The sequence below is a fragment of the Neopsephotus bourkii genome, unplaced genomic scaffold (genome assembly GCF_033783945.1).
Source record: "Neopsephotus bourkii isolate Nb327-2 ecotype Australia unplaced genomic scaffold, CSIRO-AGI_Nbou_v1 NB_122, whole genome shotgun sequence".
Classification (NCBI taxonomy): Eukaryota; Metazoa; Chordata; class Aves; order Psittaciformes; family Psittacidae; genus Neopsephotus; species Neopsephotus bourkii.
The window spans coordinates 1,801,241-1,813,601 of record NW_026900639.1 but is presented as its reverse complement, the minus strand read 5'-3'; the positions used below and the strand labels follow the sequence as shown (position 1 = coordinate 1,813,601).

Genomic DNA, 12,361 nt, shown 5'->3' with positions numbered 1-12,361 from the left:
CGCCCCGCCAGGCGCGGCCCCCGGCGCGGCCCGCGCGCGACGGCTGCGGCCTGCCCGCCCCCTGCCGGCTCGGCGGGGCAGCGGCGGGGCCGGAGCGCCCAGCGCGGAGCGGCGGAGCCGGGACGCGGAGCCGCTGCTCGGTCTCACGTCGCCGCCCCTTCGCCCCCTCCCCGACCTTCGCCCCCGCCTTCCCCGGTCGGGTCGGGCCGGGCCGCGCCCCGCCCCCGCCGCGCCGCCCCGCCGCGCCCCCGCCCCGCCACCGCCCCACCGCGCCGCGCCGCCCCGGGCCCAGCCCGATGCCCGGCGGCTGGCGGAGGTGAAGGAGCGAGCGGGTGCTGCAACCTCCCGGCCGCGGCCCCCGGGGCCCCGGGCAGGGAACAAAGGGCCATGGCCGAGGGGGCTCCCGTTCAGGTAAGGGCACCCGCCGCTCCCCGCCGTCTGCCCAGAGCGGGTCGCGGCCCGGCCCGGCGCCCCCGGGCCGCACGTCGGGGAGGGCCGCGCCGTCGGGGCCGCGGCGGGAGGCGGCAGGGCGGACGGGCGGCGGGGGCTGTTAGCGTGCGGCACCGCGGCCGCCCCCCCGGGGGGACGGGACGGGCAGGGCCGGCGGAGGCTGCGGCAGCCTGAGCAGCCCCGGGGGGGCGGTGCAACCGGGTCGGGCCGGGCCGGGCCTCCGCGGCCGGCGGCGCCAGAGCTGCCGTCGGGGGCCGGGCCTGCGCGTTCCGCTGCCTTCCCCAACCCCGGCGGCCGGGCCCTGCGGGTCGGGAGCAGCCTCCCTGTGACAGACCCGCCGTTCCCCGGTGATAGGCCGTCTCCCCCTCCCCCCCCCCTCGTGTCACTGCTCGGTCCCCATGGTGATAGGGTGCCCTTGCCCCGACAGCACCCGACAGCCCCCCCGGGGGTGTCCCTTCTCCGTGCCCATGGCAACGGGGCTCAGCTGTCCCCTGTCATCCCCTTCCCCCAGTGTCACCACCCGGCCCTGCGGTGTCGGGGCGCTCCCTCCTTCTCTCCCCGTGTCTGGTGCTGCCCATCCTGTGGGACCGACGTAAGCAGCTTATCAGGGTCAGCGCCCTGCGGGGACGCGGGCACTTCCCCACCGCCCTAGGCCCTGAAATGCGCCTCCCCCGGGGTCTCTGTCACCCTGAGGATGCCCCCCCCCCACCGTGACACCTGCACACCTCTTCCTGCAGGCGCCGGAGCCGGTGCAGCAGCCGTGCTATTCCTCACCCTTCCGGCCGGTGGCCGGGCACGAACGCACCTCGGAGCAGGAGACACAGACAGCTGAGGTGTCCTTGATGGTGGTGGCGGCAGTGCAGGCGGTGGAGAGGAAGGTGGACTCCCATTCCACCCGCCTGCTCGACCTGGAGGGTCGGACGGGGATGGCAGAGAAGAAACTGATTGACTGTGAGAAAACGGCGGCAGAACTGGGGAACCAGCTGGAGAGCAAGTGTGCGGCACTGGGCACCCTCATCCAGGAGTACGGGCTGCTCCAGCGGCGCCTGGAGAACATGGAGAACCTTCTGAAGAACAGGAATTTCTGGATCCTGCGGCTGCCCCCAGGCAGAAAGGGGGAAGTCCCCAAGGTAACGGTGTTCTCTGGCCGGACAGAGGGAAGAGGTGGTGGGTGAGCAGGGACAGCCCTGGCACATGTGAGTCACTCGCAGCAGAGCTGCTTGCTCTCAGCTTCCTGGCATCTCTCCCATGGGACCTGCCTGCAGTGGGAGATGGACCTGAAAGCAAGATCCCCTGTATTCAGGCTGGAGGTTTCAGTTCTTCACCACACTGCACAGCCCAGCAGCAATTCACTTCCCCCCCCCCCTTTCTTTTTTTACCAACATTTGAGAGAAACCCTGCAGATTTGGTGGCTCTTTTACTACCTTGGCGCTGCACTGGGGGCCTCCTGGGTCAGGAATGGAGCAAGCAGGAGCTGCTGCTGCAGGGAATGGGGACCTCTGGGATTCAGGGGAAGGCAAGTGAGCTTTCTGCATTTGCAGTTGGGCTTAGCTGAGCTTCAGAGGGAACCCACTATCAGTATTCAGTTCCCTGCATTTCATGGTCACCTCAGTAAAAGCAACTTTGCAGATGGGACCATGTTGAACATGGCAAAGGGGACATCACTGGAGAGAGTGGAGGGGCTACAGAAAAGGGGGGTTCAGCTCAAACACTCAGTCAGGGAGTTAAAGCCGAGTGCTGCATCTCCTTCTGAAGAGCTCCATTCAGACATGGTGCAGCTTGCACATCCCAGATTTATCCTTAGAAATTATTTCTTGGCACACAGATTTGAAAGCTGCAGTCTGCTCCTAGCCTATGTGCACACACTAACTCATGATAACTGGAGCCCTTCAGGCCCAGGTACAGCTTTCCTTTGAGTTCTGGGGTTTTACATCAGCTCATCAATAGAGATGAGATCCAGCTGTACCCCGTTTTTTATCTCCTTGACTGTCCCTCCAGGTGGGCACAAGCCCTATCACCTCTGCAGGTCATCCCCACTGGTGTGGGGACCAAGAGGAAGATGTTGGTGTCGGTGGTGGAAATCATGTTGTGGGTTCATGACCAGGACTGGCCATTTGACTGAGACCTTTGATCTCATAGAAATATCTCTCCAGGAGCTGTTTTAAATATAAAAACCAACTCATTGATGGCCATGAGGTAGCTGAATCCTGGCCATGTCCAAGCAGGAAGGAGCTACTGCTGCCACAGGCTGGAGATAGGTGTGGGGCTCCTGGGGAGCAAGGTGGCTGCTTGAACCTGTGCTGCTGTGATTGCAGGTGCCGGTGACGTTTGACGATGTGTCCGTCTATTTCAACAACAAGGAATGGGAGAAGCTGGAGGAGTGGCAGAAGGAGCTGTACAAGAATGTGATGAAAGGGAACTATGAGTCGCTCATCTCCCTGGGTAAATATGGGCTCTCCAGGGCTTCTGGCTGCCTGCAGGCTTGAGCACCTTCTGAGTCCTCCTTGGAGATCCCTTTGGATCCCCTTGAGACCCAAATACCCTGTTAAAAGGAGACCTAAAATCACAGGAGGAGGTTTCTGGCCTGGGTAAGGGCATCCCTCCGGCAATGTTCACTCCCAGCTCGGGGTACACTGTTGTCCCAGCTTGGTGGGGGGGTGCCCACAAAACAAAATGGGCTGGAGACGTCCCAAGGCTCCTTCCAGCCAGTGTTACTTGATGAAAACCCAGTACCTTCCCCATGGCTGTTGTAAGGGATTCCCTTTGCTTTTTGGGTCTGCAGTGGGTACCAGTCCATGCACCCCATCAGAGAAAACTTTTCCAGAGGGAAAAATTGTCTGAGGTGGTCTTAGCCCTGCTCTGTTGAGGTGTTTCCTGCTGAAGCTGCAGGAGAAATCCTGGCTCTGCTGCAGCCAGAATAGAAATGCTTTTGGCTTCAGGAGAGCCAGGAATTTACCTGAGAAGTTCTAAAAGCCCACCAGAAAAACACACAAGTTGGGTTTCTTCTCAAAGGGAGTTCCTCTGTGTGTGGCTCCTCAGCTTCTGCCTCCGTGACTCCCTTCTGCCCACAGCACCAGGCTCTCCTGTCTGCAGACCCTGTATGGACATTTCTGAGTGTCTTCCTGTGTCTGCCCCGGGAATGAGGAAAGGTGGAAGCCAATATTAGGATTTCCCTGTGCAGTAATCCCTCTCTTCATCCTTTTCTCAACAGACTATGCAATTTCCAAACCCGGTGTCTTGTCTCAGATTGAGCAAGGAGAGGAGTCGCGGGTCAGGAATGAGCCAGACTTGGAGGAGAGTGAGATCATTACTGATGCCACTGCAGGTGAGGCAGCAGCTTAGCACAAAGGGAGACGTAAGTTCAGAGGAGGTGCTCACCCCGAGGCTAAAGCAAGTGCTGCTGAGAGCTGTGCCTGCTTAGGAGTGGGAAAGATTTGGCTAATGGGTGGTTGGATGTGCAGGTACAGCTCAACATATAAACCAAGGCAGGTGGAGCCCAGACAGTTGGACACTAAGAGCCATCAGCAAGGGAAGCATCTGTATCCAGACCAGGTCCTCAGGGAGCAGGTGTGTTTGGCAGACCAGGCAGTTGGGTCCTGTTGGGTAAACCCATCCACCAAAAAAAGCCTCTGTGCCCTCTCTGACTGTGTGGATGCTGCTTGGGTTTATCCTGGGAGCACCCCACAGGCAGGGAAGCCTGCTCCATCCTGCGCATGGGTACTGGGGTGCTGAGGGGTTTCTCTGAGGGCAGGGAACCAGGGACCCCGAGTCCTGCAGTGACTCCTGCTCTAAGGGTGGTGGTGGTGGGGGGGTGATAAAGAGATAAGAAGAGATGGTGTCAGCTCCACTCACCCCAGGCTGCAAACATGGGGTTGCTCCAACCCCCTGCTGTGATCTTGGTCACAATGATCTTTAAGTTAGATCAAGGCCAACAGGAAAAGAAAAAACGGAGCTGCTAGCCAGCATGGCAGCCAGGGATGTAGGGTGGTGGAGGGGTGCTGAGCTGCAGGTGCTGAGTCCCCAGGCCAGGCAGAGCCAGTCCCCTCTGCCTGCAGAAGATCCCAAATGAGAGGCAGGAGCATGGCAGGGGTGGTTGAAGGGAGAGCAGCTGAAACCCCTCTGTGGGATCAGCAGGCAGAGCTGGTGGGGATTGTTGCAAGTGGTTTCTTTGTCCCGGCTCCCTGGAATGATGGTGGGTGGGAATCTCTCTTCGCTGCAGCTGGCATAAGGGTTGTGATCAAAACGGAGGAGCTCCTTCCTGAAGACAGCCCTGAAAACCCTGAGCTGCATGGGATGTCGGGGCAGTCGGAGGGGAGCTTCCAGAGTCCAGATGAGGAGGCAGCCTGCGAGAGTCCCTATGGCTCCGTCTCACCTCCGAGGGACCTCCCGGGAACCAGCCTGGGTGACTCGTCTGAATACGTGTCTGACTTCAATGAGATCCAGAGAGTCATCGTTCACCATGGGAGCTGCGCGGGTAAGATGCTCGGCTCGCGGCTTGGCATGGCATGGCGAGGGGGCAGGAGGCCCAGGAGGGGCTGTAGTGTGGTGGGGGAAGGTGAGGAATGGGTGAGATAGAAGAAGGGATAAATCCTCCCAGAACCAGCAACAGAAGGAAAGTTTCCGGCTGCAGCAACCTCAAGGCAGCTGTGGTATTAACTCAGGCTAGGAGGAAGAGGCAGCACACACATGGTGGACATCAGAGCGTTGTCTCTAAGGGCACCTGACCCACTCCAGAGCAGAGCAAGCACCTCTGAAGGTGGGAAAAGCCCTTGTTACACACAGAGACCAAGGGAAGACGTGTCTCAGGCAGCATTTTAATGAGCCCCAGTGAGCTCCCACTGCCAAAGCCGTACTGTTGCAGAGGGCAGGACACCAGCTGAGGACTCCTGCCCTGGTGTTAGTTGCACAGAGGAATGGTGTAAGCCACTCAGATGTTTACACACCAGAATCTGCTGGAGGAAAGTATGAGGTCCAGCATGTTGACCAGTATGGCGGTTACTTAGGAGAGGTCTGGAAGACAGAGAGGAGAGTGGCCAGAGGTCTGTGGTGTGGGAGCTGCTGGAAGAGGAGGGGAAGGCTGAGGTTATTTACTGGGGATATGAGAAGATAGCAGCAGGTGCTTCATGTGTAGAAGTCTGGTATGGGCCAGATCCTACAGACATGCTTTGTGGATGGAGATGGGAAAGCAGAGTGATGGGCTGTTGGGAGCAGCAGGTTCCCTGCCTTCTGGTGGCTTTGCAATGGTGTAACACAAACCAAGAAAGATAAAGTTGGGCTCTTGAGGTTCTCCTCCACTCTGTCTCGTGTATCCTGTGGTCTCCTCATGGTTTTCTGAAGGAAACCAGCCAAGCCACCAGTGCAGCTGAAGCTGATCCTCATCCAAGAGCCAGCACCTCTGCCAATGCTTGGGGCCCCCACTGGTGGGGTTGAGCGGGAGCTGCAGCAATGCTCTGACCATGGTGCAGGTGCCAGCTCGAGCAGTGACAGCCCCTGGGTCCACATAGGGGAGGCTCCTTGCTGCAAGGAGGAGGAGAGGAGAACCTGGGAATGTGGGTTTTCCCCACAGACCCCTCTGTTGGAGGGGAGAGCTTTGATACACTCTGCACCCATCAGCTGCCTCTTCTTGGGAAAGCATGGCTGCTCTTCCTAGAAAAGTACATAGGCCTGGCTCAAAGTCCAGTGCAGGGTGACATGGGAGGGATCCACCATGGGCCTTTCCTCGGGACATGCTGGCTGTGTGTCCTGCTGTGTGTGTCCCCACAGCCAGCCTCACCAAACGGAAACAGCCGGGTCACCTCTGGCTGGCAGTGGTGACACAAGGGGGGAGCCTGAGCTGTAGCTATCCATTGCATCACTAGTTGTCTTGGGGAAGGAGGGGGTCTTTCCCAGTGCCCTGTCCCGGTGAAGCTGAAAGAGGTTGACAGTCCCGGGCTGCGTTAATGGATTCAGGAGTGGAGCTGGAGGCCAGCAGCCCTGTGTGGTGGTTCTGTGGAGCAGTGCCATGCAGGTGTGGTGGTGGAGCCCAGAAAAATGGTAGCAGATGTAGCTGCTCCAAAACCACTTGGCCACCTGATTCCTTGCAAATCGGTGGTGCTTTTACCCCCTCTGTCTTGTAGCATCATGAAATTGCAAAGCCTTTTGGCAGACAGGGCTCACCGCACCCTCTGAAGGAGCCTGTCTGGGAGGCGGGTTTTCTGTCTTCCCTGTTGCAGGGTGTGCAGACTTGCCTTGCTACTGCAGGAGGACATGGCTTGTCCCAAAGCTGGAGGCTTTTCATGTCCGGGTGGTTGGGCAGAATGGACAGTTGCACGTGTTTGAATAAGATGTTTGATGGGCTGCGAAGAAGCCCATGCAGATGTTTCTGTAGTAGCCCCCAGGTGCATAAAAGGCCACCCATCCCACCCAATGACCCTAACACTGTTCTGGTTTCCCCCCTCAGAGGATGGGATCGTGATCAAGACGGAGGAAGAAGAAGAGGAGGAGGAGGACCCTGACGCTCTGGAGCCGTGTGACATGTTCTCAGGCAGGAGCGAGCCGCCGGCGTTCCCCAGCCACGAGGCCGGGCTGGGCTGTGAGGCACAGTGCAGTTCCAAAACACAGCCCAGGAGCCTGGTGGCCACCCGCGTGAGGAAACCACCAGCGTGCGAGAGGGACTCTGGAGACATGAAGCCAACCGCAGCCCAGCAGCGGAACCGCACGAGGGAGAGACCCTACATCTGCCCCGAGTGCGGGAAGAGTTTCATGCTCAAGATCAACTTCATGATCCACCAGCGCAACCACCTCAAGGAAGGGCCCTATGAGTGCCACGAGTGCGACCTCAGCTTCCGCAACAAACAGCAGTTCCTGCTGCACCAGCGCAGCCACACGCGCCGGGGTGTGGAGGTCCCCCGGCGCCCTGAGCATGGTCTCAAGCCCCAGCCACGGGCCCAACCTCCGGGGAAGCCCTACAAGTGCTCCGAGTGCGAGAGCAGCTTCAGCCACAAGTCGAGCCTCAGCAAACACCAGATCACACACGTCGGGGAGCGGCCTTTCACCTGCGGCGAGTGCCGGCGGAGCTTCCGCTTGCAGATCAGCCTCATCATGCACCAGAGGATCCACGCCGGCAAGAACGAGATGGCCTTCCTCTGTCCCCAGTGCGGGAAGAATTTCACCCGGCCCTCCCACCTCCTGCGGCACCAGCGGACTCACACCGGCGAGCGGCCCTACCAGTGCAGCCAGTGTGAGAAGACCTTCAGCGAGAAGTCCAAGCTCACCAACCATTACCGCATCCACACCCGGGAGCGCCCGCACGCCTGCGCCGTCTGCGGGAAGGGCTTCATCCGCAAGCACCACCTCCTGGAGCACCAACGCATCCACACGGGCGAGCGGCCCTACCACTGCACCGAGTGCGGCAAGAACTTCACCCAGAAGCATCACCTCCTGGAGCACCAGCGAGCGCACACCGGCGAGCGGCCCTACCCCTGCACCGAGTGCACCAAGTGCTTCCGCTACAAGCAGTCTCTCAAATACCACCTGAGGACGCACATGGGAGAGTGAGGGGCTGCTGACGGCTTCCTCTCCCTCCCTTTCTTCCCTCCCTGCCTACATCCCTCCCTCCAGCCTTCCCCTTCCTTCTCCACTCATCTCTCCCTCCTTCCCTCCATCTTCCTTCCCCCAGCTCAGGGCATGGACATCAAGGAAGCTTTGTGTGGCAGCGCCGCTGCTCTGGTGGAGACAGCTAGGCTGATTGGAAATAAATTAATTAATTAAAGCAAGCGATGTGCGGCAAAGTGAGAAGATTAAATGTGTGTATACAGTTCACAGCAGCAGTTGGTTTAGGGGGAATCCTCACCATCAGAAACAAAACCACAAAGGCAAGCAAACCACCAACAAAAAGAAACCTGTACAGGGTGTTTTGCCGGAGTAGGACTCTTTAACTGCTTTTTAAATCTACTGTTTGGTTTTCTAATAAATGTGGAGGAACTGTTGGGGTTTTTTTGATAAGGAAACGTAGGATGGCCAAGAGGATTTTTTGGTTTTCCTTTTTTTTTGTTGTTGTTGTTTTTTTTCAATGCTCTGTAGGCTAATTCTGGCACAGTCACTTTTTTTGTCCAGGAGATCTGCAGAGACGCTGCCTCGTCCCAGCTTTCCAGGCTGGACGTGACAGCCGCTCAGCAGCGCGTGGAGACAAGGAGCTCCCAGCCCGGGGAAGGTGAGTAATAAATAGATCCAAATGATGAGGAAGTTCTCCGTGTGTCTAGATTGGAAGCACTGATTGGTGCCTGCCCAGCTCTTGAGGCTGTGATGCACTCCTGAGTTATACAGTAGAATAAAATACTAGTTGCAGTAAAAGAACCTTTTTCTGGTAGGACCCCATCAAGCCAGGCTCCTCTGAACACTCCTTTGTAGCACTTAATCCTTCCACAGCAGCAGATGTCTCTTTGATGAGCAGTGATCCAGGTGCCCATCCTGCTGCTGCCATGGGAGCTGCGCCAAAGGCATCTCGATGCTGAAGCTGTGGGTCTTGCCGTGGGGTGCTGTAGGGTCACAATGTACCCGGGCACGAGACCGTGACCTGTTTAACCTCTCTTCTGCTCTCTTTGACATACGCTGTGGCAAGCAGGCCGCCCTTGCCCATGCCAGTGGCATCGTCCACACAATCCTCAGTGGCAGGAGCAGTGGGACGAGGGACAAGTCCCATGCTGGCTTCAAGAAAAGCCATGGCCAGCTTGGGGCTGCCTGTGGGAGACCTCCCAGCTCCCAAGCACTTGCTGCCAGGGTCCCTTGCCATGCAGCTGTGGCTGTAGTCACAGTGGCAGGGACATGGGTCAGCTTCCTGGCTGTTGGTTTGAGTGCCTGTCTCCAGCAGCTCAGCTCTCCATGGTCCTGGTTTCTCCTCATCACAGCTCCTGTAGCTGGGTGAGATGCACCCCAAGGGCAGGGCCATGGCTGAGGCAGTGACACCAGCTTCCTGGTGCACACTGGGCTCTTGGCCAGCGGGTGCTGTGGGGAGAGCGGTGTCAGATCTCATGTTGGACAGTGGCATCAATAAACAGAGTGATGATGGGATAAGTTGTCGGGACCTGTTAATGCCTTTGTAGAATCAGAGTCCTCCAGGGCTTTCCGTGTGTATGAACCCCTCCTAAATGTGTAATTTACAGCCTCTTCCATGCTGGGAAGTGTGTGAGGGCAGTGCAGCCACACAGAGAGCACCGGCTGGTGACCATTATGGAAAGCAGCATTTTGGGGCTGCCAGGGCAGGATCCAGCCGAAGTTTCTGCGTTCCCTTTGCCAAAGTTGTGCCTGAGGCTCCCTGGGAGCAGTTTGGAGTTCCAGTTCATGGCATGTGGTCTGACATGGGTTAAATGTGTGCTGCCGTGGGGCTGGATGTCCCAGAAGGAGGTGCTGGTGCAGGACTGGAGAGCCTGGCTGCAGCTCTGGCCCCTCAGCAGCTGCCCGCATCCCCCTCATCAGGGTTAAATGCAATTAGAGGGAGCAGAGAAATTAAAAGCAGAACTGACTCTCAGCAGCTCATGTTCATCCCACTGACAGTGCCACAGACCCAGTGGTGTCCTTTTTTCTTCCTAAAAATGGATGGATTCAGCTCTTTCTGCCGAAGCAAGTGCTTGGGTGTTACAGCCAGCCTGGGCAGCCTTGGGGATGGACATGACAGGGCTACCAGTGCCTGTGCACTGCTCGGTGTCACTGGTCCCTCACACAGCAACTGCTCTCCGCCTGGTGCTGCTTCTTGCCTGTCACACACACATGGGACAGCATCGGGTGCTGGACATTGCCAGGATTTAACAACATCCAGGTGACCTTCAGCAGCTCAGATGTCAACAGCGCATCTGCAGGCACAGCTCCCACGCTGAGGGGGACAGCACACCCATTGCAAGCCCTTGGGGTGGCAGCAGCACTGAAAAAACAGAGGTGGCAGTGCTGCAGGGCACAAACCTGGGGGTGGCATGAGCCACAAGCAGCCTCACCACTACACAAGTCTTTGTAGAATCACAGAACAAAGGATTCGTTTGGGTTGGGACCTTAAAGCCCATCCAGTTCCAAACCCCTGCCACAGGCAGGGACACCTTCCACTAGACCAGGTTGCTCCAAGCCCCATCCAACCTGGCCTTGAACACTGCCAGGGATGGGGCAGCCACAGCTTCTCTGGGCAACCTGTGCCAGGGCCTCACCACCCTCACAGGGAAGAACTTCTTCCTCAGATCCCATCTCAATCTCCCCTCTGTCAGTTTAAAGCCATTCCCCCTTGTCCTGTCCCTACAGACCCTTGTCAAAAGCCCCTCTCCAGCTTTCTTGTTGGCCCCTTTAGGCACTGGAAGCTGCTCTAAGGTCTCCCCTGGGGCCTTCTCTTCTCCAGGCTGAACAAGCCCAGCTCTCTCAGCCTGTCTGCAGAGCAGAGGTGCTCCAGCCCTTGAAACATCTTCATGGGTTGATCAGTCAGAGCCATCTGCAGGTTACTGGCACCCTCCATGTAATTGCAGTTGGGTTAATTTGGGCAGTGCAGGATGCTGTACAGTCCTCTGCTAAACCACCACTCCACTATGGGGGTTAATGGCACCATTCTGTAGGAGGACCAGTTATTCGAGGGCTCATGTCCCCATAGGTTTGGCCTGGTCATGGTTGCCTAGCCCTTCCTGACACAGGGTTCTGGGGGAGCTGGATGCTGCTGCACTGAGAAGGCTGCAGCCCTGGAGACAGGGGACAAGCAGGATGCACCCAGCACGCCACAGCCCAAAGGCTGTCACCCTGGGATGCTGCAAGGATGGCTGGTGAACAGAGGGATGAAAGCACCATGTGGAGCTCACCACAGCTGCCAGAATGGAGTGTGGGACCTGCTGTAGTGGGGAAGCAGGCAGCTGGGTGACAAACAGGCTTTCATCAGAGCAGGAGACGTGGAGAGGGGGCTGCTTGACCGCTTCATTGCCCAGCTGCCATCAGCACATCAGGGATAAGTGGTGAAGGGCTCAAGGGGCTCTCAAGGGCCCTCTCCTCTTCCCTAAGCACCTGTTTCAGATGTTTCGGGGTGAGAGCAGAGCCATTAGGAGTGCTGGTGGTGGCCATAGGGTGCAGGGACAGAAGCTGGAGCGTGAATGCCCCCCCACCCCAGGGCAGCAGCTCAGTGAGCACACAGCGAGGCAGCCGGTGCAGGGATGTGGCTCATGGGCTGGATTACACTTGGCTCCCTCATGTCCCAGCTGCTGCGCTGCCACAATCCCTTCAACTGCATTAAATCCCCAACGCTGGCGGGCGGGAAGCAGCTCCTGCAAGCATGAGGCCTCCTCAGGAAGGACCCTGCTCGGCACCTCCAATCCATGCTTATAAATGACTACCTTTATTGACACAGCCAGCGCAGCCGTGCTAGCCAGCAGCACAGTGCCAAACGTGAGGGCTCGCAGCCCTGCATGCCCAGGAGGGCTCCAACTGCTCCCAGGAACTGCAGTGATGATTTATGCACACGCATATACACAGACACACGCGTATGCACATGCCCATGTATGCACAGACACAAACACATGCACACGTGCACTCACACACATGCATGTACACACACGTGCATGCAGAGCTACACACACAGAATCAACTAGGTTGGAAAAGACCTTTAAGACCATTGGACCCAAGCGTTACCCCAGGACTGCCAAGACCACCACTAAACCATGTCACTAGGGGCCTCATCTACACAGGTTGTGAGTGCTTCCAGGAATGGTGACTCCACCACGTCCCTGGGCAGCCTGTTCCAGTGACTGATCACCCTCTCTGGGAATAAGTATTTCCAGTATCCAGCCTGCACCTCCCTTGGAGCACCTTGAGGCCGTTTCCTCTTGTCCTATGGTGTGTTAGTTGGGAGAACAGACTGACCCCCATCTCACTACAACCTCCTTTCACGCAGTAGCAGAGAGCGGTGAGACTTCTACAC

The 12,361-nt window shown here is 57.9% G+C and overlaps 1 protein-coding gene across 2 annotated transcripts; it reads left to right on the top strand.

Annotated features, from left to right (window-relative positions):
* The first annotated feature begins 248 nt into the window (after positions 1-248).
* Positions 249-8,204, top strand: LOC133219141 (zinc finger protein 777-like). 2 transcript variants are annotated; one of them, XM_061366251.1, is made up of 7 exons: positions 280-411; positions 962-1,059; positions 1,188-1,580; positions 2,766-2,892; positions 3,662-3,775; positions 4,670-4,924; positions 6,890-8,204. In XM_061366251.1, exons 3-7 carry the CDS (start codon positions 1,293-1,295, stop codon positions 7,984-7,986), a joined length of 1,881 nt encoding a protein of 626 aa, XP_061222235.1. In that variant the 5' UTR covers positions 280-411; positions 962-1,059; positions 1,188-1,292; the 3' UTR covers positions 7,987-8,204. The 2 variants fall into 2 exon arrangements, with proteins under 2 accessions (XP_061222227.1, XP_061222235.1); XM_061366243.1 differs by lacking the exon at positions 962-1,059 and having other exon boundaries at positions 249-411.
* The last annotated feature ends 4,157 nt before the right edge of the window (positions 8,205-12,361 follow it).